Here is a 24,068-nt window from a genome sequence, read left to right as displayed (position 1 = left end):
AGCACGCAGTGTAGCAAGGACAACATGCTGCAGGGCCTGTGTATGCTTACTCCTGCTCAGATGTTCACCTCCTACTAGCCCCTTGCTCAAAGCTCTGTTTGTAGGCACATCCATCACGTACAGGTGTGCCATGGCGGTCTGTGCCATGGTCTTTTTCAAAGTCAAGACATCTACCTGCCTACAGGTTTCCCAGAAATTTGCCTGGGTACCTTCATGCCACATCTTAATCATTAATCAAAGCACCTCAATTCCTTCTGTCAACCTGCATATACAACAGCTTTAAGCTTACAGTTCAGGTCATAGAATCACAGAACGGTTGAAAGTGACCTTGAAGATCATCTAGTTCCAAACCCCCTGCCATAGGCAGGGACACCTTCCCCTAGACCAGGTTGCTCAAAGCTTCATCCAACCTGGCCTTGAAAGGTCAATGATTTGTCTACACCTAAAGGTATACAGACTATAGTTAACAATAAGCTCTGTTACCCTCCAGGCAGAAGATAACTCCATTGCATTGTCTCCAAAGACACTGGCACACCCAAAAACCTGGCACAGGCAACCCACAATGTTTTAGAAGGTAAGGGTATAACTAACATCTTCAGTTACGGTTTAGCACTAGTCAGTAAAAGGTTTAGGTCCCTTCCATGAAAGCTGCACCAGAGCCAGGGTTTTTCTAGTGGACTAAAACACAGACCACAAGAGGGGTGCAAGCATTCTGGCAGTATGGTCACTACAGGAAACAAAAACCCCACTCTTGGAGGAAACCTGCAGTTGTAATTTTCCTTTTTTCCTTTATCCTTACGTCTGCCAGCTACAATGCTAACATTTGAATTGCATTAAGAAAGCATTATTTAATCTTAACTCTTACGCTAGTGTTCAGAGTGACTTCAGTGCAGCTCAAAAAAAGAAAACCGAACCTGGACTTTCTGCTCTTTCAGTTATCTGGCAACTCTATGACAGATCTGAGGAGTGACCCTGGCAAGGCAGTAGGGCCATGGAGCCTCAGTGCTGCCCTGGCCTGTTGGGAAGCTAGAGCCACAGAGTGAGCAGAGGAAAAGTGAGCAGGGCTAAGTCACAGGCTCCTTGCTTCAAACAGCAGACTGTAGGAAACACACTAGCACACAGGTCCAGTTCTGCAGAGGTTAAGGAAGCTCTGCGTGAACAATGAAGAAACAACTTTCCAAAACCTCCATCTTATAAAAATATAAACATTGTGCGGCCAAGTTGAAATGCTCTAAACACCCAAAATAATCGATCCGATATCCGTGTTCCTGTAAATTTACAGGAGATTTAAAATCACACAAAATTACTGTTTGTTAGCTGTTAATCACTGCTATGCATAGAAATGGTTTTCTTGACCATTCAATCCTTGGCAGAGCTCTCTACATCAATAAATCTGAGAAGTAATTTTTAAGTCTGAGGAAAGTTATTCCTAAGGCTGAGAAAACCATTTGATGAACCTTAGCTTTCCACTCATTATCGTATGTTCAGTTATACTGTTGTCACCTCATAATTAGTTTAAAACTCATTACCTTGTTTGTGTTATTCCATTCCCCAGTGCTGGGTTTGCAGCAGGAATTGGCTGAGTAAACAACTGTGCTGCTTTGTGCAATGGGACTGACAACATATCAAATTTTTATGTTGTTTAACAACAATTGGGCATCGTTTGATCATAATTCACAGAGGTGTGAAACCAGAATTGTTAATATACTCATTTAAAGCTTCTCAGTTCAAGGAAATTAATCTGCAAGGCATTTTTCATGACACATATCAGCAGACTTGTATTGATTTTTTTTTTTATTAAACTTTTTCAGTGATGCTTAATGCCTGTTTCTTCCTTAGTCTCATTTCTCTACAGCTTCCTTAGTCTCATTTCTCTACAGCTTCTGTTTCAAAGGTTTATGTGATAACATATATTGCTGTGCTTGTTCACAGGAAAGACAAATGAAAGCTGTGTATTCAAATACACTGAATATCATCTCTTTCTTTTACCAGTTTAGGAGAGATGGCTTTTCCCCCCCCACACTCTCATTTACAATCCTTGTTTAAAACAAAGAATTTGGAGGTTACAGAGCAAACACAAGGCTTTTCCCATATGAGTAGGACAGATGGGTAACTTTCTGAAATATTTATTGGTAGTCTTTAAGCAAGAGGTAATAAGGCAGTAACAGAACCTCCCCGGAAAAAGGGGAATCTCCAAACAAATCAGATGTGGAAAGCTAAAAGCACAGAATAGTGATATCTGCTGTGAAGATGCTTAGTCCAGCCAGAAGCACTCTCAGTACATGAGAGCTATGTAATATGAAAGGTGTTGATGCTAACATTACAACACTTGCCACTACAGAAGTACACAACTGTGTCTACTTTCAGTGTTTAATTAAAAGACCTAAATCAGCTGTTAAAGGCAAGGCTCACACATTCTCTTCACACAGAACACTATTGTTATTGGCATCTTCCAGGAACACATATTAGAGCCAACCCTCATCAATGAATAGTTTTATTAAAACCTAGCCCCATGAAACCACTCTGGTGTCTGTGGAAGCATAATTAACCCATACTTGGAGGAAGATTTTCAATAACAGGTCCCTCCTAGTAACACAGATGGAGATTTAATGGAAACCTGACAGATGTCATCCCAAAGAGGAATGGGGTGAAGCATTGTGAAATGCTACAACCAGAAACCTGATGTCCACTCAGATGTTCTAAATCACAACAACTATAAATAGACATATTAGGCAGGTACCCTACCTAAATTCCAACACCAGTAATTTTCCCAATCTCAGTTTTCCCCAGTATTTTCATCACCAAAATTAATAGTTCACCATCCTTAGAGATGCTGTTTCTGATGAGATGGAATAATATAGACTAAACACATTTCTCAAAACACACAATTTGCAGCTCTCTCTGCAAATAATGGAAAATTGCCATGACCTGGTCACGATCTTTTAATAAACTGTGAAATTAAAAAAGAAAAAAGGAGGGGGTTGGGAGGGGGGAGAGAGAGGAAATGAGACGCAGGCTCTTTCAGGATGCAATCTGTGCATAACCTGAAAGTAAGCTGAGGTGAAACTCAGGCTTCTCAGCACTGTCCTAACACTAGGACAGTAGACCAGGTCACTCAAATAAAAGGAATACGGTATTCAGAAGTAGTCATAGTATGGCTTCAGACTTAAAACCGGAAAAGAGACAAGTAAATCTGCTATCATAACATTCTAAGATTTCCTTCTCCCCAGTCTACACAGAGGTTTTTCATGACTAGCCCAGTTATTTTGGTAGAGGCTATGAAGTCTCTGTGGTTCTGCCTCATTCAAAGATTCATCAGACCAAGGAGATTTGCTTTACCTGATATGGCACTTTTAGTCAAACAATTATTTGAGCAGGCTGGTAAAAATCTCTTCTATGTAATAGCCTTTACATATAAGTAGCTTTTCCAATGTCATTGCCAAAGCATTAGTTTTTATTTCTGCACCTGCTTTTGCTGTTTTATCAAAAGCACCAGAGCAAGCACATAGTAATTTCAGAAAGTTTGATCTTGAGGATTATCTTTCCTCAGAGAAACATTATGTGCAGGTGCCAAAACAGAAATTTCAAACTTCTCACCTATTTACAAGATTTTTTAAGAAGAGTTGTGCAAAGATTTCAGGAGAGGAATAATTTATCCAGCAATATTTATTGGTGCTTAGAGCAGACAAAACGTAGTGAGCTACTTGCATAGGTTTTAGGCATTGCTCGCTGTTCACTGCTGACATATGATATAAAACGGAAAGCAACTGAAGACCAGTGATCACTGATTTTGAGGAACGAATCCAATCCAAACAGTAAATGACGTTTACAGGATACATGTGGAGTTTGCAGAAGGAGCCTAGCCATCAGTACAACAAAAGTGCATGAAGTCAAGTAGTGATGTAGAGTTTGATTTTCTCTGGAAAGTACAGGGAAAAAAAAAATGCTAACAGATGCAACACCTAAATGTATTTATTGAAAATGCAAGATGTCCTTAACTGAGCAATGAAATATCAGGTCCACAGTGTTAGAAAGTTGGAGAGCAGATAAAATAAAATCTACTATTAGAATAGCATAATTTCTTGGGCTATTGTAACACTTAATGGCAGTACAAGCTTTTATGGTGTGGAAAACTACAGTGCTACATGGTACACAGAGACAGATATAAATGGACCTTCTCAGCGCTTTCAGAACTTCTCTCTGAAAGTACGGGAATGCCCACACTTATTACCTGTGTGTATCTACAAGTACACCTGTTCGGGTCATTGCTGGTTTGTCCGTAGTAGTAAAAGTGATAGTAATTACACCGTCTTCTGCACAAAAGGACTGTGTACACCTGCATGTGAGAGTTTGGAGGCTGCTCCTACACCATTAATCTGTTTTGCTGGTTGAAGTAAGACTAGGATAGTTCAGAGAGTGAGAGCCTTCAGGAGGTCTCTAATCCAACCTCCTGCCCAGAACAGGTCAGCCATGAGGTCATGTTGTTAGAAATGGGTTGCATAACCTGCTCTAACTTTAAAAACTGGATGCCAGAGAGTATTTGGACATACAGTGGGTGATGAAAAAACAACCCCCCAAATTACCCTGGAGATTAAGAAACACAGCCTTGTCCATTCTTGCCAGGTGAATGGATGTTTGTTCAGCAGCAAGAGATTCAAGTGCCACAAACAGGCAAGCTGGAAATCTCGAAAGCTAAGGACTGGTGATTGAAAGCAGTGAGGCATACAAAATCTTCAAAATGTGAAGGGCAAGGAAATGTATAATGTTGTTTAAAATATTTACCTTCTTGCAAGAATTTCACATATTTTCAGCAAAGGAAAAAAACCACTTCTTTTAAATAAGGATTTTGTTGTTCTTTGACAATCTTTCTGGTCAAAGGATATCTGCTTTTTTAAGTGTGATTGTAAAATAAACAGATATAATCATCAAAGAAGACAATTATTATCAAGAATATTATTACTTGTGTGTTACCATTTAATAGAATCTCTGGACATGGAACTCAAAAGCAAAATTATTTGCATTTGACAACCTAAAGGGCTCCTCATCTATTATGTAGCTATGATTTAAAAAACCATATTTGTTTCCTGAAACTAGATATAAGGCGCTCTGCTGTGATAACAGTGGAGTCGCTTACAATCTCCATGAAGGCTCCAATTTCTGTTTACTAAGCAAATATTTGTAACATTTGAAGAATTAATGGATATTGTTACCACTTCTGCTGGAGATGGTCAACCAACAGGACACAGCACAGACCCATACCCCCACTCCTCCACCCAAAAGTAGTGTGCCTTCAGGTATACCTGTTTTTGTGATGTGTTTAAGCCAAATGGCAGATTAAAATGGATGAGATAGCTTACTCTTCCCTGTGGATGATACTTTTGGTAGTAAGTAAAAAAGGAGACAGGTAACTTTAACCCCAACAAGAGTAATTTGAAGTGACATAGCAGAGCCCTAAGAAAAGCTGCATTATTTTGGACATATGTCTGGGCTAATCTACAAGTTAGAACTATTTCAGTTGTTTTTAATCTTCCTTCCTGAGGAAGCAATTAAAAACAAGCAGCTGGGCAATATCCCCACAGCAGACAACTTTAGAGTTACTCAAACAGCAGTTTTTCTGAATTGACTGCAATGTCACACAAATTCCACCATTCACAGAATCAGAGAATCATAGAATAGTTGCCACAAGAAGGAACAATACATTGAAATGGAGAGCAGCTCTAATTTGGTTGAGGGTTTTTTTCACTATACAGACAGAAATGAACTTTTGAACTGCGAGGAAGTAGATAGATAAAAACAGTTAAAAAATGTAGCAGTTGTATTACTGTTAGAATTGAAATACATGAATATAAGGAAGATAGCAAGAGAGAGCTGTCTCCTGCTGGTAAGGTAAGGCTCTCTCTCAACTACATTTGGCTTAAACCGAGTTCTGCTATACGAGGCATAGAACAATCAGTGAATTTTACGCTCTTCTAGAGAGGGAGAGAAGATGAGACAGAAGAATAACTCTTCGCGTTCAAAAAGGAATGAAAACATTCCAGCACAATCACCTCCAGGTTTTAATTCAAATGTGCACTTTAAATGCACTATTATCTTATTTTCTTTACCCAAAATAGACATTATGAGAACATTTAGCAAACATGCACACTATATGCTTTAACATAGCAACTAATATAAGTTATGGGTAAAATCATGCATCTTCTGAAGCCACAGAATTTACATGCAGTTCAACTTGCACTAGGATTTTATTTCCAAGCCTTTGTAAAAATGAGTTAGTGAGAACAGAGCCCACCTGACAGACAACCAAAAGTTTTAACCTTCAGGAACTGCACAAATCCCTGTTATCAGCTATAAGAGAAATATAAAAATACCCCAGATGATCCCAATATCACAACTGTCATCAAAGCATTAGCACCTCAAGATTTAGAGTCCCAAACAGATGCCTTCACATTCTAAATAACTGACTTGAAGAGGAGTAGTTTCATTAGGATACAAATGGCTTTGAACATTATCCCTAGCCTCTGAGTCCAAAATTATGGCACCTAAAACTGGCATCGATTTTTGGCTGCTGATGAAAGGAGCAGTTCTACAGATCTGTCATTCCTGACTTCTTCCTGGCACTTCCCTTGGGCCAGCATCAGATACGTGAGTTGGATTCAAGGTTCTGCCACAGCTCACCTCTAAATCTCAGAGCTGTTGAGCTTCCAAAGCTCTCACAGACTTCAGCTGGCAGACTGGATGCCGAAAGCTTTGAAAGGAATTTCAGTACCCAGAGTCTCTATTTGCACCAGAATGGTTCCCCCTCTCCCTATGGGTAAGACAAAGATAAAATCATTAATGTTTGGATAAGGGCAAGTACTAACAGCTGTGCTGTTGGACATGCCGTCAAACACTGAGGACACCTAAGTTATTGCCTGAGGTAAACTTGGAAGAAAATCATCCTGGAGCTTTGGTAGTTAAACTACCAGTTAAATAATGACAAATTGGTGAAACTATAAAATGTTTTGTTACCAACACTGTTGATCTTAGCAAATATATAAAATTCAAATATCTTTCAATACTGTGATGATGATAACCTTCTGTCAGAGGAAGCTGATGCCTTATATCAGTTAACTAAAATACTGTGAGGAGTCTGAATTTGTTTTGCCTGTTTCACCTTTGCATTCACATGCTTACTTCAACTTCTGCACCCTTCTCATCATCAACTGCACCTTCTTACTTTTGCATCAGACACTAGCTGCAGCAGTGATTGATCCATCCAGTTCTATTTACATTACAGTCTGATTACCAGATGTGTTTGTGCTGTATCAGAAAAAAAGTTAAGTTTTGTGAATGCTGTAATCTGTAAGGTAACACTGCTCTTCGACAAACAAGCTGTTGGTGCTTAGTTTCAAACACTGCTGCATAAAAGCTTCCTTCCTTTCCTATGGTTGCCATAACAACAAGCCGAGCACTGTCATTTTGCTAAGTGATGACAATGACAAATATGTAAGAAATGCAAAAGTCTGGGGAACTGGGAGCAAGATTAGAGCTTCTCTTCCTGCCTTTACAAAACATTTTACTATGGATTCATCTTGCAAGTCCTAAGCCATTCCTATGGGAACATGAGAAAGTGCTCCGCATTGCCTCATTTTTCAGAAAGTGAGGGTTCTCCTTGTGGGTGCTTTGTCAGGACATAGCACAGCATTAGTAATCAGGAGTACAAGAGATGATCTTGAACTCACAAATGCCTCCAAAATCTGGAATGAATCCTAATTTTACAGTGTAGAAGTGATAATGCTGTCAGACCTTTCTCTCTTTAGTAGGTAAGAAGGGGTTGCAGAGAAGATGCCATTTTACTGAATGAATAAAATCATGGACAGGTGACTCAAGAAGTCAGGAAACTATTATCTGAATAATTCTTCTGCAACCATGAGAATGGAAGGTATTCTCTTCTTAATTGAATAAAGAACACCACCTAGGACACCAACCAGAAAGATGAAGACTGGCATTCTTACCATTTCATTGTGACAGCTGTTTTTTCAGGTGATTTTCTTTTGGGATCACTCAACCTCTGATTTAAGAGAATTAGTGTTACTTGATTTTTCCAGGTTGGGAGAAAGGTGGTCTTAGTGTACATTGCCAAAACATTGTTTTCCTTTTTATGCACTTTCAAAAGGTAAGTATTCTCTTTTCTTGCTTGCTACTTAGAACAGTTACATTTTCTCACTGTTTGCTGCATCTATTAATCAAGGTTTACCCTAAATGCACAGAAAACAAGAGTCATCCATCACGCTTACAACTTTCTCCTAAAACCATTACATGCACAATGGCTGCTCCATGACTCCAGTCTCCAGACATGACCAGCATGAACCTGTTCCCAGCTAGACACTGTTAGTCATACCCTTCCTTGATGTAAGTACAAATTGCATTTCTAGTCATCCTGTACTCCTGCCTCCTTCACAGCTTGGTACAGCACCTGCAGTGCTCCTGGCATCTGTCAGTTCAAGAGAAAAATAGACTTGTTGAGCTAATCACTTCTCCTGCAGGATCTTCAGCTGCCTTATTTCACTGCTTTCGTAAGTTTCCCTCATATCTGTACATCCAAATACACCCATCTTAACAGTTTAGGGCTTCAAGGGACTTTCCATATTTGTCTTGGGGGTTTTATGTCAATATGGAGGAGAAACAAGAAAACAGAACTTCATCTAACAAAATAATCCACAAACTGTGAAGAAAGCACATTTATTAGCAACCATTAATATCGATTTACTGTGACAACTACACAGTATCTATGCTCCTCTTTTCTGAAAACTGAGATGCTTAAAGATAAATGAGGTGTAGTGGGTTGACCCTGCCTGGACACCAGGTGTCCAACAAAGCCGCTCTATCATTCCCCCTCCTCAGCCGGACAGGGAAAAGAAAATATGACGACAGGCTCATGGTTTGAGATAAAGACAGGGAGAGATCATTCACCAATTACCGTCATGGGCAAAACAGACTTGACTTGGGGCAAAAATTTGATTCATTACCAATCAAATCAGAGTTAGATAATGAGAAATAAAACCAAATCTTACAACATCTTCTCCCTGCCCCTCCCTTCTTCACAGGCTTAATTTTAGTCCAATTTTCTCCACCTCCTCCCCACCAGCGATGCAGGGGGACAGGGAATGGAGGCTTGATCAGTTCATCACACATTGTCTCTGAGATCCTTCCTCCTCAGGGGAGGACTCCTCACACTCTCACCCTGCTCTAGTGTGGGGTCCCTCTCTCCCGCAGCAACTTTTCACTCTTAAACGTGTTATCCCAGAGGCTCTACTATCATCATCAATGGGCTTGGCCTTGGCCAGCAGTGTACCCATCTCAGAGCTGGCTTGCATTGGCTCTATTAGATTCAGGGGAAGCTTCAAGCAGCTCATCACAGAAGCCACCCCTGTAGCTCCCTCACTACCAAAACCTCACCACACAAACCAAATACATGAGGTTTAAAAAAAAAAAGAAAGAAAAAAAAGAAGGAAAAGATTAAAAATCATAGCTACTTCCTTAAACAAGCATTTCCTGTGACGCATCACCTGTTCACCTGTTTTAGGGCAGAACTCTCCCTGAATTGCAATGGAGCTGGTAAGCCACATCAGGACATACCTCAATATTAAGAGGGAAAAACCTATTGCTATAGAATTTAATGACAGCCCAACACCCACCTGTATCTTAAACTAGCTAAAACAACATTTAACAAAAATCGACCTCAAGTGTTTAATGGAATCAAACAAGGTTTATGCAAGGGATTTGACTGTAGTAATTAATCTGTCCATACAAAGTAACTATTTTCACTTATTAAAAAACCACAACGTAGCAAGCATATAGTTGCATGACAATACGGAAGAGAAAGTAGTCACTGGTGAGATGGACAGAGTATCCCAGTATGTGTGATCACAAATTCCCTTAAATGCTACAAACATTACTGCTTCTCTAGATGACTAGCTTTCCACTACAGAACTTTAGGCACTCAAATAAATTAGTTAGATTAAATGTCTAGACATACGATATCCCAAGTTCCCCAGAGAGAACTGTGATACATTCTGGAGGTGACATCTAGCATGTAACATTAAGATTTTTATCATTATTTAGTAATCAAGTAATAAATTCAGCACAAGCTGTGAGATTTATACTTCCTTGGAACCTTCCAAGACCCAAAATCCAAGTAATTTCACAGTGATCTTGACATAATAGAAACCCAAGATTTCTGTATACAAACATAAACCCCGTCAAGACAGGTAGACATAGTTCACAGGATCACACACCTCCAAAGAGTAACCACAGGGAGTTTAAAATAATTCTTCTTACCTGCTGCTGCTTCAGGACTGATGCTATCATTAACTATGGAAGTTGGACTTAGGGGCAAAACGTCATCATCAAAACTGATCAGATCTCCTTCCACATCTGGTTTATTTTGCAAAGCAGGTTCTGAGAAGTTGGCTGCAGACGACAATTCCCCCAGAGACTTGAAACCTTTGTCTTGGGCAGATATGGAAGCCCGTGGGGGAGCAGCAATCGGCTTCAGTGAGGCCAAAGAAAGGGCAGGATTTTCCGCATAACATGACTTTTTAGGAACAAGAGGCCTTGGAGCAGGAACAGGAAATTTCTTTTGTCCATCACTGTTCTCTGCAACTGATCCACTCCTTGCATCAAGAAAATCACTACTACTACTTTTAACGAGGCCAGGTTTTGGCTTCTTTGGCAGTTCAGGTTTGGCTACAACACTGCTCACAACTACTTCAGGTTGAGGCTGCAATTCCTTGGAAGGTGTTGATTTGCTTTCTGTCCATGCATCCCAGTCTCCTGAAATTCTGTTTACCCCTGGCTTTGGAGCAACTACTGGCTTCTTTGCAGTAACAGGTCTTGGGGCAAACAAACGAGGGGCAATTTCTGGCTTTTTTGTTAATCCTGAGGTATCATTAGTTCCTTGGGATTCAAAAACTTTGATCCTTGAAACAATGCTATTTTGGCTCTTTTCTGTACTCATGCTGTCCATTACCAAGTGATTGTCTAGTAAGCTATCATCTAAGACAGGTGACTGAATTGGAGGTTGCTGCCTTTTTGTGGTAGACTGGTTCACTTCCTCTCCATTGTCATTCTCACTTTCAGTATTTTTGACCACAGGTCTGAGATTGCTTCTTGATCTTGGCTTTGGCACAGGACATATCACAGCATTGGGATTTTCTTGGCACCTCTGACCTTCAGAAATTTCAAAGACTATTAAGGGATTCTCATTTTCTGAAGGAGGCCTATTCAGGAGAGATGCAGAAGGCCTAGGAGGCTTAAGAGGACTCTGCCCTGTTAAAATAAAAGAAAAGGTTTCAGTTATCTATTCCAGAACACTTTATTTACGTTATTGTCTGTCAGCCTTCAGGGTGGTAAACATGATCATTTTCATTCAGAACTTACTGCTGCTTGTGAAACTGCAGTTCTCTTTCTATAAAGATTAATGAAAAAATAGGCAAACTCTAGGAAGAAGCTGGAGGTTGCTGCAGTGTGTGGTACCTACATGTTGTGAGTTCAAAATTACTTGTTAGCTTGCAGCATGAGGGACATGCCAGCAACATCTAGACCAAAAAACAGTATAGTAGCTTCCTCAGCTTGGTTTGCAAGATTTGCAATCTGAATGTGTAACACTGCTGCTATTCTGATTGGACACCTGAGCTCCTCTGGCTGCAAAGCAATTGCCATTGTGGCTGAATCGAGCAAAACTTCCCAGATTTAATTACAGTCTCACCATGAATGCAGTGGTAGTTCTTCAGCAAAGAGGATTTTTACAGAAATTTATAGCAGTAAGTCTTCACAGAAAGTTAACTGCTATTCACAGTAAATTCTGCACAGACCAGTAATAAAGAACATCTTCAGGTGACAGTCATATTTTCATCAGCGAGAAATTCAAAACAGCCTTACCTGGATAGCCTGCAGATTCCCAGTGTGTAGGCACACTAGTTTTTACATTACTTCCTGGCAAATGGCTGATTAGTTCCTCTGGAAAGTCAGTTTGTGTTGCAGAAGTAGTGGTATGTCTAGGAGCAGCAGCATTATTGTTATTTGTTGTATTGACTTGCACTTGATTGATTTCTTTTATCACCTGCTCATATGATGGTGGAAGCTACAAAATAGAGATATAAATATTAATGTACATCCAGATGTGATCCTTTAAGAAACTGAACTAACATGCAGAGGAAAAGAACACTGTCATAGTCTTTTATTCAATGTGATGAAAATCCAAGCAAGCAAAACCACTGTTCTCTAACTTACTGTGCTTTTTACCTTTGTAAATCAAAGACGCCTCATGTAAGCTTACCTCAGCTGGAATATGCTCATTTCTCCTCCACTGAGCATGAGATGAAGCAGAAGGGAATCCTAATCCCTGAGGAGTGACAGGGCTTGCACCTGGAAACCAGGAGGATGACCGAAGGGGTTCAGCAGCAACTATTGTGATTTCAGGACGCCTAGAAACAAAGGCAAAGGAGAATAATTACTTAAAACATTTTAAAATAGTTCTTTTAAGTATAAAAGACCAAGGATTTCTCAGCATGAGAAATCAAAATAGCTTAGGTCTTTTTGATTTAACCAAAGATGTTTTTTCATGATTTCAAAGTAATTTACCTGACCTTTCTAACAAGCACTTAGGCTTCCACTCAAAGCACCTAATCAAATGCCTAAGCCAAAAAGTAGGTTTATTGGCTTCAGTGAAATAATTTACATGCTTAAAGTACTTAAACACAAGTGTAACTCAATTAGATGGAAGAAGTCTTAGTCTTCACGGGATAATGAGAACTAATCGTGTTTGCTCTTAGCCTGCTACAGCATGAAAGCAGTAGGATAGTTAAAACTGCTTCTGGCTGGCTACCTAAACGCTTGTCTACTCTCAGACCTCTAGGGAAACCTCCCACTGTGCTAAAGTGGGGCAGAGCAAGCCCCATAAGGCCTTTGGGACAGGACCTATTTTCTTAAAGCATCTAGTACAACAGGGACCTGTAGGTAGTACCCCTGTTTTATCACCATAACAACAGCTTTAGAGCATAAGGTGCAGCGATGACCCATGTTCCTGGACCATGGCCACCAGAGCACCACTGTTCAATCTAGAGTCTCACACAAAATACACTTTGAGAAGTGAGTTTTGTTGGTAGATGAAGCATTTGCCACAGAAGCTCCTGTCTGCAGACAGAAAAAAAAACCCTGCAGAAGCACAACTTCTTGAACTATTGTAAAAAGACTTAAATTCAAGCTCTCTTTTGAGGGCTAGATTTCTTCACACCTGAAGTACTGAGAGACTCAGTTCACCAGCTATCCAGGTTGGTGACCTCCTTTCTCAATACCCTTTGAGAAACTGAAAGGAGGCCTGAAAGTGTGCTTATTTTCATTGTGAAGTGATCCTGTAAATAGGTGTCAGGAAAGTAAAACAGTTCTGCAGAGATTTGATGGTTGGTTGCTTCCTTTTTTTGAGGACACATGCAAAAGTTGATGAGAAAAATCCTCAAACTCTTAACCTACCCTGTGCTTAAGAATCATAATATTTTTATTTTATTCCAAGTTTAATTTATTTTTAAACACACCAACGACAGAGAGAACAAAAAAAAACACCAAAAACTAAAGAATAGAGCCATAAAAAGTAATGCTGTGACACAACCTAACAGGTCTTACAGTAACAATAGTTGCAGTATAAGTAACGGCATCATACCTTCTATCCCTCTGTTGTTCACTATGGCTAGAGGTCCGAGAAGCTATTTAAATGAAACAGAAGTTTTGGAGAAGTTAAAATATATTGTCATAACAATAAGATGAAGATAATAGCAGAGCCCTTGCTAATCCACTATCATTGAAATGGAGAACACACAGCAACTGATCGTAAATTCTAGATTTTAGGAGTGGCCATGTTTTTTAAAAAAAATTATCTGTCGTAAATATGAGAAGTTTTGAAGAGGTTTAGGGTGCAGTTTCATAACCATATTTAAGTCACTTTATGTCCAAGTTGACACCTGTAGAGGTGATCTTATCCCCTTTTCTCTTCCTTGCCCCATGTTCTTGCATTCTGCATTGTGGTGACCTTAGAGTTGAAACTTCTTTTTCTTTAGTTAGAACAGTCCATGAATAAAACAAAAAAAAGTGTTAAACATGTCTGGCTTTGCTTTTGATGTCTGGTTTCCAAGATGTGTTCTTTAACTTGTTTTTAATGTCTCTTTTTGATTGTTTTAGAGAAGGGAAAAGTACTAAGGCACAAAAACTATTTCACCTTTATGTAAAAGGAAAATATTAAATGTTCTCAGCTAGGAATTTCCTAAAGTTTTATCTCTTGTGGATTAAAAGTCAGCAACATGTCTTTTTTTTTTTTTCTCTAAACCATGTTATTTAAATTCCACAAAATAAGTGAATCCTGACCTCTTCATTTTTGTAGTTTTGTCATATTACATTCAAATAATTTTTTGAATGGCCACATTACATTTTTATTTTGATTTCTTCAGAGAGAAAAGGAAATTACCCAAGGGACAAATTTTTGCATAGCAAGTGCAATTTAGGATGTGGTAGAGTCTTGTTGTGCAAAAGCCAAAACTATGCTGTTCCTGTGCCATCACAGAATCATTAGCTGAAATCCGCATAATATACTTGATTCAAGAGTCGCATAGTGTTGTATCAGACATACCTCTTCCACAGGGCATTTTTGATGTGCACTATTCATGAGTGCTAGACGGAAAAAAGAAGGGGTTACAGAAGAGGAAGAAGAGGTGAGGAGAACAAACCAAGGCCAGAAAACATGATCAAATGGGTTAGTCATGCAAGTGCAGTGCATGTGCCAGTGCTGGAAGAGAACAACTGTAATGTCTATTCACAAAATAGTGCCTTAAAAAAGCTAAAATAAAAGCAGAATTTAGTTCCAGTCTCATGCTGTTTTTAACAATGGCTGCTTAGAGTTTTCCCTTACAATAAATTAACCATGACGAATATAACCGAATATGGAAATGCCCACCGTATGGCTCTACAAAGAGCCATTCTAAGAATGAGGAGAGGGAAATCACATCTCTTTGAATGCTTTATTTAGTTTAAAAACCATGGTTTATTTGGGTCTGTGCTTTTTCCCTTCCAAAAATAATGGGTTACCCTAAGGAGTTAATACAGATGCAGAGAAGCTAGGATCCCATAATTTATACTCCTACCTATCAAAGAGGTATAGGCAGGCAGGTTGATCCCAATAAGAGGCACAACTTAAAGTTTCAGATATGATTGCACATTCCTAAACCCGTTCTGTACAAATTGTTTGCCTAAAATATGTAAATGAAAATCCTCTACACAACACCTTAACTTTCTTCTTCAGAGATCTTAACACAGCATTGATCAAATACAAACATTAGAGAAAACCAAAACCAACCAACCAAACACCAAACTGACCCAACCCAACCTATTTCAATATTACTTTTGCAAAGAGGATGGAAGAAAGTCCATTTGGTAAATGTATTCAATACAGCTGCTTGGGGTATAGTTAAATTACAATGATAAGGCCATTAGAAATAAAAGCTAATTAATAAGGGATGGAAAACTGAATTGATAAACTGGACAAATTCTTTAATTCTTTTTTCATTTCCATGTAAATTCTATATGCTGTTTTCTCCTACGAGACTCTAAATGTACTTCTATTTACAAAAGTTATTAAAACAAATAAGAACAAACTAAAAAGGTCTGAAAGATCTTTCTCCTTATCATAGGCAGAAAAACTCCAGTGAAGCATCTATGTAATACATCAAACTCCAGATTTCAAGCAAACAATTAAACTTACTTGAAAACTGATTTAAAATATTTATATATAAATAACTTTACTAGTAGATATAAATACATCTCTTCAAAAGGGCTAACATCCAACCCATCATAAATGCTTTCAGAAGGTGCTCATTCTGTTATAAAAAAAACCCAACAAAACAAACAACTAATCTCCCAGACATTTATGGAATAAAGCTACTTCAATGTACATAAATATTTAATATAAACATTTATTTTCTAAGGACCTTGACAAAGCGTTTTCCTCCTTCCATCAACTGCTCCCCTCTTTTGCTGTCACACTTTTGCTACAACTGCACTTTTAGAACATTTTGTTTTAGAAGCTCTTAAATCCACAGTAGGAGCAGAGGTGAAAGCTACTTCATCTTCTGCTCTCATGCATTCATGTGAAGTTCCAATAAATGCTAGGGAAAAGAAAATATAAACTTTCTAAAAAATGCTTGCCCCAAGACTTGCACAGCTTTTATTCCTTTATCATTTCAAAGAAATGAATTTAAATTAAAAAGTGTATGAGAGAAGACATGAATTTTTAAAATATAGCACACACCTGATTTAAAAAACAAAAGAAAAAACTTGCAGCTGTTTTTCTGGCTCTGTGGTCTTTTGATCCTGTAAGTGTGTTCTGCCTTCCCTTTGCGGATTGCCTTGAAAAAGTTTGCTATTAATTTTCCCCTCAGAATTCAAACTATGCCAACTTTAAGATTTCTAAAACCTTTCTTCCACCAGGGGAGTCAATGGAAATGTATTTCAGTGCTGGTTTACATACTGACAACTGTTGTTACCTCCTCAACTTCCACACTAAGAAGTGCTCAGGGTGAGAACAGCATATGCAGAAGCATATGCTTAGTGGTATTTAAGTAAAAGGTAAGCAAAACAGTTAAAGAACGGGTGGGAGAAAAAAAATGCAGTGCATAAAATCACTTTTCATCTTAAAACTTTATCTCAGGGGAAAGGAAAAAAATACCTACTATAGTGGAATTTAAGCAAGTAAAGGACAATGGTATTACAGTATATAGAGAATAAATTAGTGACTTATAGATTAATTTTTTTCACATATTTCTTACATGCACTATTTAATGGACTTTATCCAATTATTTTTGAATGTGGAGTGGTAAAGGGTACACAGTTTGTGATGTATACTTACACTTCAAATGTTTTTCCTCCACTGCTTCTTCTATGGATCCTACTTTTCAAGCGCACTTAATATGTCATTTGTATTTGAAACACATACAGATTATGGTGCAGGGAGCATTTTAAGCTATGAGATCAAGATGCCTGTATAAGTACAGCCACCATTATACCACAAACCCATGAATTATGATGCTACAGACAAGCAGGTGGCAACAGAAGTCTGACATGCACTTCTGAATCTTTGGAAGAGAACAGGGAAAGAATTTACACTCATTCAGGCAAGCTTTTAAGGCAATATAGAAGCAACTATAAAGTTCATTCAGGGATCTGTTCAGAGATACCACCCTGCTGTTAGCACTGAGTGCTTCTACAATACAGACACGGCATAACAGTATTCATATGTTTCCATTAGGAAACCTGTATGAAATACTGAACAGTTATGTCACTGTAAAGTGTTTTAAAAGCAAGTTTCATTTTGTATTCAAGATTGGAACCACAGCCTCAAACAGATCAAGCCCTGTGGGAAATCAAGCTCCACATTTTTATGATTATTTTTATCTATTGTCCCTTCCAGCAGCAGTGAACAAACACAATCCTGTCAATTAACTATTTCACTTAATTCATATTAACTATTATTAACAGTTTTAAAAGTAAGTATATTATTTTTGGCAACAAGAATGTGTGATAATATTTAAAACCACAGCTTCTTTCAATGCTTTTCTAACACCGGGCTAGACATTTCAACCATCAATTCTATTAAATACATAGACTATTAGACTGAGAAGTTATTCTTCTCACCATACAGCTGCCAATGAATAAAGATTAATCATTATATTACCTCAAGGAGAGCCTCAAAAGCGAGCAAATGCTTCCTCCCTTACCTACAAGGTAATACAGCAGAAGAGCTGACAGAACAGTTGTTTTCAAGAGGCTTGCAGTCTTTGCAATACAAAAGATGTTACATGGCTGTGGAGGCCCTTCTTCAGGGAACACTAAACACATCAGATAATCCTCAAGCCAAAACCAGAAAAAAAAAAAAAGAAGAAAAAGTATGATTTCACTTAAGATCTGATTTGACTATTTCTATAGAAGCAGAGGCTCAAACTCATTGGAAATTTTCTAAAGAGTTGAACTATTTCTTGGCACAAGGGGGAGGTCTTGCTCCTTTTCTTCTGTTTCTGTTTCCAGACACCTCAGGGAAATGTTTGGTTGTCTGACATTAGAGCTGGGCTGATTTAATGCTTGAACGTAGCTAAAAGAGATGGCGATGCTCAATTCCCTTTCCAAACATGGACTTTTGTCACCTCTTGAATGAACAGTAGCACTCCTATGACCCCACTGTGAGTTCAGTGTTAAATTAAAAAAAAAACACTTTCTGTACAGTTTTTATCCTTTTTATTTCCCTGAACCTGCTCACCTTGGGCTCAGATCACTAAGCAGCACAGGGGAAGGAATCTGACACACCCAGCAGCAGTCTCTGTTTCCTGCCTCTGTTTCCCATCCCCAGTTCTTCCTTGTGCAACTTCAGTGAGGGAACTGATCAAAAATAACCTAGGGGGGTGACAGGGATTCCCTTTCCCACCCCCAGTGAGGTCAAATACCCTTTTCACAGCTGACTGAACTGCTGAGCATCACAGAGGCAGGCATTGCCTGTAGTTCCACTCAAATTTGACAATAATGATTTATGAAGGCACTTCACTCCTTCCTACACCTTTCCTTGGGCTGTATGTTCCTGCCTCTGCACCATTCCCAGAATTATGCCAGCACAAATGTTTGTGCAGATGGGGAGCGAATGAGGTCATGGAAATGATCTGGTTGGGAAAAAGTAGGAGCCAACAGAACCTAGGAAGCCCCCAAGCAAAACAGAATAAAAATGAAAAACAAACAAAACCCACAGCCAAAAATGGCTGCAATACTGCCAAATGGGAAGCCACAATTTCAGAGTGCATACAAGCTGTTACACATCCTTCATTCAGCCACATATTTGCTTAGGACAGAATGAGAATGGAACAAGTTTGCAGGTTCCTTCAGGATTTTAGGGCTGCAGGCTTGCTTCTGTGGTTCTGTTCCTTAACACTATCATATTCTGGAAGAGTAGAGAAGTGAGCAAAAACATTGCTCCCCTTTGACTCACTACTGCAGCTCTTGGCTTGCCTCTATTTACTTTCCTTGGCACTCCTGTGCATGCTGCTACACTGGCGTCAATGGAAATAGTTTCACTGACTTCAGTGGGAGCTGGATTTAGTGGTGTGTCCTGGCCTAAAACCATCATAAAAAATCCAGAGTAACTTATGAAAAGTTGAGATTAAAAAATTATTTCCAAGCACACTTCATGTTCACATGCTTGCTTTCTCCAAGCAACTGGGCTCACTTTTCTGAAGTCTGAGCTGTCAAAAAACTGAAACAAAATGGCACTGCCTTCCTATCTAGAACTGTAGTCAGAGATTAAACATTCTTCCTTTTTGGCCGCAACACAGGGAGAGACTTATTGATACAAAGTCATCTAAAGCGTGGTCAACTGGTTGAAAAGCTGAAACCCTGCACATACCTATCATGTTTACTGAAAATCAGAGATAAACAGCCCACGTAAACTGCGAGTAAGAAATTAAAATAGATTTGTAACTCTGTTAGGGGAAATACACTTTTTCCAGAGAATACCATATTTTTCCCAGATTAATGACAAGGGGAGGTAGCTATTATTCAGAGTCCATTTTTAATTTAGGTCCATCCACACGTATGGTTACTGGGGTACAAAGAACTGTGATTTCACATGCAATGCATTGGTATGTGCATGGGGCTTTTTTCCTATCTTATAATCTCAATAAGTCACATGGTACTTGTATTTCATCACAGTTGTTTGCATATTAATATTATTAAGTAGATTGTTACAGGAGCCAGGGCTTCTTGACAAGATTTTTTTTTTACTTGATTGTGCTTTAAAACTAAGTATCACTTGCAACTATGTTTTCAAAAACAGTGATATCAATTACATAATGATCTTTCAGAAGGTTTCCCAGTTAGATGAGGTACAGGGGCTTAGGTACTCTGAATCAATTTCTCACTGCACCACAAAAGGCCCTCTGCGGTGTGGTGCTCACTCTTTTCCAGTTTCCTATCTACGGCAGCAACTGTAAAGATAAAATGCTGCATTTTAACTACAGCATCATGTAGACTTGCTTTGAATAAAGCTTTCACGATCCCCTTCGATTACCACCAACCTAATCCATACTAATGATCCCTTGACTAATAGGTCCAGGAGAAACAAGTCAATAGTACATCCACTTATTTGCTTTTCCCTATAGCAGAATCCTGAGGGTTGTTCCATTAATAGGAAATTGAAATAATTTATAGAAAGGAAATAAAAATGAAAAGAAGAAGAGAGAAATAGCATAAAAGACTTTAGAAGATTAAGTTAATGAAATTGTCTGCCTAGAAATATCACGAGCAGGGGAAGGAAAAGAGAAGTTAAATGATAAAGCCAGGGAAGAAGAGTTTGGACTTTCATTCAAGAATTATAAACACTTTTTTATTTTCCAACAAGAGCACAATGCATGAATCTAATCCTGTCCCCAGTTGCTGCGGATTTCTGATAAAATAGAACAATCTTCTGTTTTGTATGTGTAATCCGAGTTCTTCAGGGATGGATCACATCTGTGCACAAATGCACTAGTGATAAATAGGAACATATTAGTAACTGGCAAGAAGGAACAGCTCATCAGCAAAACAGAAAGATGGTCTGATGTGAAGCAAAAGAGTAAGGAAGAAATTACAACCCCCAAAAGCTTGCTAGCTACTTTGTTTTCACATATGAAGTTAACCAGTTACTAAAATGAAAGATGTAGCAATCTTACAATACTACAGTTCTAAAAAAAAATAAAAAATAGGAAAAGTAGACTTACATCTCTTGATTGCTGCTCTTATAGATGACAAGGGTCCTTGGCTTAATGAACAACAACAAAAAAAAATACAATATGGTTAATATCACAAAGAGAAAATAAGTAAGCAACATGCAGAAATTCCCCATCTATTGTAAAGAGTTTGCCAAGTGCATTTTTCCCTAGGTTGTTATCTAACAGAAACTTGCCCCAAACTCCTACAGTATACAACCATACCCAACCTCTTCTAATGAAAAGCAGGTTACAGCTTAGCTGCAAGACTCTGCAAAGATAGAAAGCCAATTATTAAACCCATTTTTAAATCTCAATTCTGTGCTGAAGTTCACATTCTATCTCATCTGTCAGAAAAACCTGGAGAAGAGCCCATGAGGCTGCGCATACTCTCAGATTATAAGCATTTAATGACTTAACATTCTTGTAAATAAATAAACCTTACACAGTAAAAGCCTACAAGTCCTTTGCTAAATATTTCTAACAATTACCTAACAACTTATCTCCCCTTTCAGTTGAGATTGCATTTTTTAGGAATAAGTTGGTGGGTGGGGTTAGACAGGAGGACAACATGACCAAAAGCTGTTGATACACAAGAGCTAAAAAATGTTTCCTTTTGCCAATTCATCTGTTTTGTTGGCAAGATTAAGGTTTCCAACGCCTCTCTTCTGAATGTCTTCAATGGATACAGCGGTCCTTACTATTTTCATAAGGTAAAAATCAAAACTAACTTGGAGTTACCATTTTCAGGCACTGTTGCTAGCTTGAAGAACATGGAATTAATAACCTGCCTCCTACAGAGGAGATTAAAAAAAAAGCCAACACACAAGTACTTCAGAAAAGGACTTTTTTGCTGTTTTTTCTTTAAAAAGCGACATGTAAAGAACACTTGTGGATGAGAAGCCTCTGAAAGTGCTGAATAGTCTTTAAAAGCTGAAAATAAACAGACTATATCTGGTTTAAATTAATACATTCTCTTAATTACAACACAAAGGTAAGCAAATCTTTTCTGGAAACCTTCAACAGCGGTGTAACAGCAGGAATGTTAGTACAGGGAGGGCATTAGCATTTTAACACTGCTTTCACTCTGCCTACAGCAGGCATGCTGCACACCAATTCTGTCAGGGCTCAGTTCAGCTCCACATGCACTTCCTACTGCAACTGCTGATGGCTGCAATTACCCCAGTGGGAGGAAGAATAGAGGTATTTGAGGAGAGAAGAAAGAGACTATCAAAGAGGACATGGATGAAAAATGTCCTCCCTCTATAATCATTCTGAAAGCTAATTAAGACTAGAAATGAATGTTGCTCTGACCGAACTGTTTTATGAAATAGTTTGGGTAGTCTAGGATAAACAATGCCTATTTGTCTGGTTTCAGAAAGAGTTCAAATGTGGCTTGGCCCCTATCCACACAGCTAGCAAAGCTGCACTAGAAAACATTTCTATCAGTCGTATTTCACTGTGCATTCTCAGCAGAAAAGGATTCTAATTTTCCCTCGAAGTGTCCCATCATACTACAGCCTTATCTTTAAGAAACACTTTTAGTTTTAAGTTCCTCTCAGACATACCCCAGGCTCCTTTTATAATTCTTTAAACTCAAGTCTCTTTCTTCTGTATTTTCATTTTTGAAGCTTTATTCTCCTGCTTTTGTTGCCATAAATCACTTTATCACTTACTAGACAGGAAGGAGACTGAAGTCTGGTAACGTGGATCTGAAATCTTTCAGAGTGGCAAAAAAAAATTCTGTACTCAAAATTAAAGATTTACTGAAGTTTTATAGCAGGAAATTAGGAAATCCATAAAGAATGCACGTTCAAGTATTAGTAAGAACCAAAAGGAACAAGTTATTTCTTCTGCTGGCAAGAGTGCTTTGACCCATTGCAATTTGCCTTAGAATCTGATGAGCACCTTCAGATATGAGCCAGTACTTTTTGCTAGAAACCATAGGTGTCATCACGCAGGCAAAAGTTCAAGCTGTCCACACAACGCGAGGACCAAAAGGGTATAGAAAACTATTTTAAAACAAAAAATACAAAGAAGCAACAAAATATTTTACAAAACCATCCTAGCGAAATTGTAGTATGGATGTATCAAGAGCAAGGCAGTTCAAGTATGCAACTATCCATGTAATTTAGAACCCAGGATAACATGGTTCTGTTAGAAAACTCATGAGTTCACAGGCAAAACAAGCTGCTAGGAGATAAGTTTTCCTGGTTCACATTTAGCTTACAATTATTTAAGTCCTTTAAAAACATGAAACTGGGAACAGATCCCCCCCCCCCCCCAAAAAAAAAAAAAAGTCCTGTAAAGGAACTGCAAATTCCATACAATAAACCCCACTAATTTAAGTAAGATGCTGGTTTTGGGGCACATGGTTATTTTGCTCATACCTTATGCTGAGCTAACCCCCTCCCTGTTCCACAGGCAACAATTCCTCGCCTCTTGTTGTCTTGCAAGGAGAGAAATTAGAAGGTTAGCAGTATCCTCCTCTGTTCCACAGTTAATGACACATTTTTTCTCAAGCCATCCAAATAATTAACCAAATCAAATTTAATTCCCTGTTTGATGAGGTAGGAACTGCAACAATTATTCCACTGTATGGAGTCCCTGCCTCTTTCCCACCTCCTCCTCCTGTCCATAAGGCACAGCAATGAACCAGAGCACACACAAAATCCCCACAAACACACATGTTAAGGAAAAACAAAAAGGAAAGAAGTTTAATTCATGTGAGACCTCTGATTCTGGTCCCAACGCAAGTCCCAGACAGTTATATCAGAACACGCGAGGGGACAGTGTGACAATAGTCCCTGCCGGGATGGGGAGACAACACAACTGCTCCTGTGCCTCCCTGCAATATACATAAGCAAAGTCCAAACTCATACCACTGGAAGAAAACAGTACAGAGAGCAGGAACTTTCAGAGCATTAAAGGCTCTGATAAACATTTGCTCCAACACCACCTCAGCTATATCAAATATGGAATAAGTAAAGATGCAAACTACCCATCCATCCCCACAAAGGATTTAACATGCAGGAGTGGACAACCAGATCAACTCCTTGGACATCTGCACATCATCGCTCACTTTTAATTTAAAGTGCAAACTTGGTTTCATTTCCCACTAAGACAGCAGCTTTGTTGAGCTTCACTTGCCAGCCCCTCAAAAACGGGGAACTAACCCACCTCAGTTGTGCCCTCTGTGCACCCAAGCAAGCCCACTCAACAGGCTCAGAGGAGATCTGTAAGCTGCTGTACCTATTAAGCTGA

General features: G+C 38.8%; 1 protein-coding gene across 3 annotated transcripts in view; it reads right to left on the bottom strand.

Annotated features, from left to right (window-relative positions):
- SH3D19 (SH3 domain containing 19) overlaps positions 1 to 24,068 on the bottom strand; it is an 82,756-nt gene that overhangs the window by 22,769 nt on the left and 35,919 nt on the right. For 2 of the 3 annotated variants that reach the window (XR_009747452.1, XM_061476625.1), the window contains exons 3-7: positions 20,817 to 20,857; positions 13,700 to 13,742; positions 12,320 to 12,467; positions 11,923 to 12,124; positions 10,321 to 11,310 (exon numbers count right to left, since the gene is read on the bottom strand). Coding sequence is in view for 2 of the 3 variants with exons in the window: in XM_061476625.1 (XP_061332609.1) it covers positions 10,321 to 11,310; positions 11,923 to 12,124; positions 12,320 to 12,467; positions 13,700 to 13,742; positions 20,817 to 20,857 (1,424 nt within the window). In the remaining variant the exon portion in view is untranslated. Of the gene's footprint in view, positions 1 to 10,320; positions 11,311 to 11,922; positions 12,125 to 12,319; positions 12,468 to 13,699; positions 13,743 to 14,659; positions 14,701 to 20,816; positions 20,858 to 24,068 lie in introns of all 3 variants that reach the window. The other variant, XM_061476631.1, reaches the window with a different exon arrangement.

Source organism: Pezoporus flaviventris, unplaced genomic scaffold (assembly GCF_033815535.1).
Source record: "Pezoporus flaviventris isolate CSIRO_AGI_PZ_B2104156 unplaced genomic scaffold, CSIRO_AGI_Pfla_v1 ptg000002l, whole genome shotgun sequence".
NCBI lineage: Eukaryota > Metazoa > Chordata > Aves > Psittaciformes > Psittacidae > Pezoporus > Pezoporus flaviventris.
Note: the sequence above shows the minus strand (reverse complement) of the source record. Positions and strands in the feature narration are given on the sequence as shown.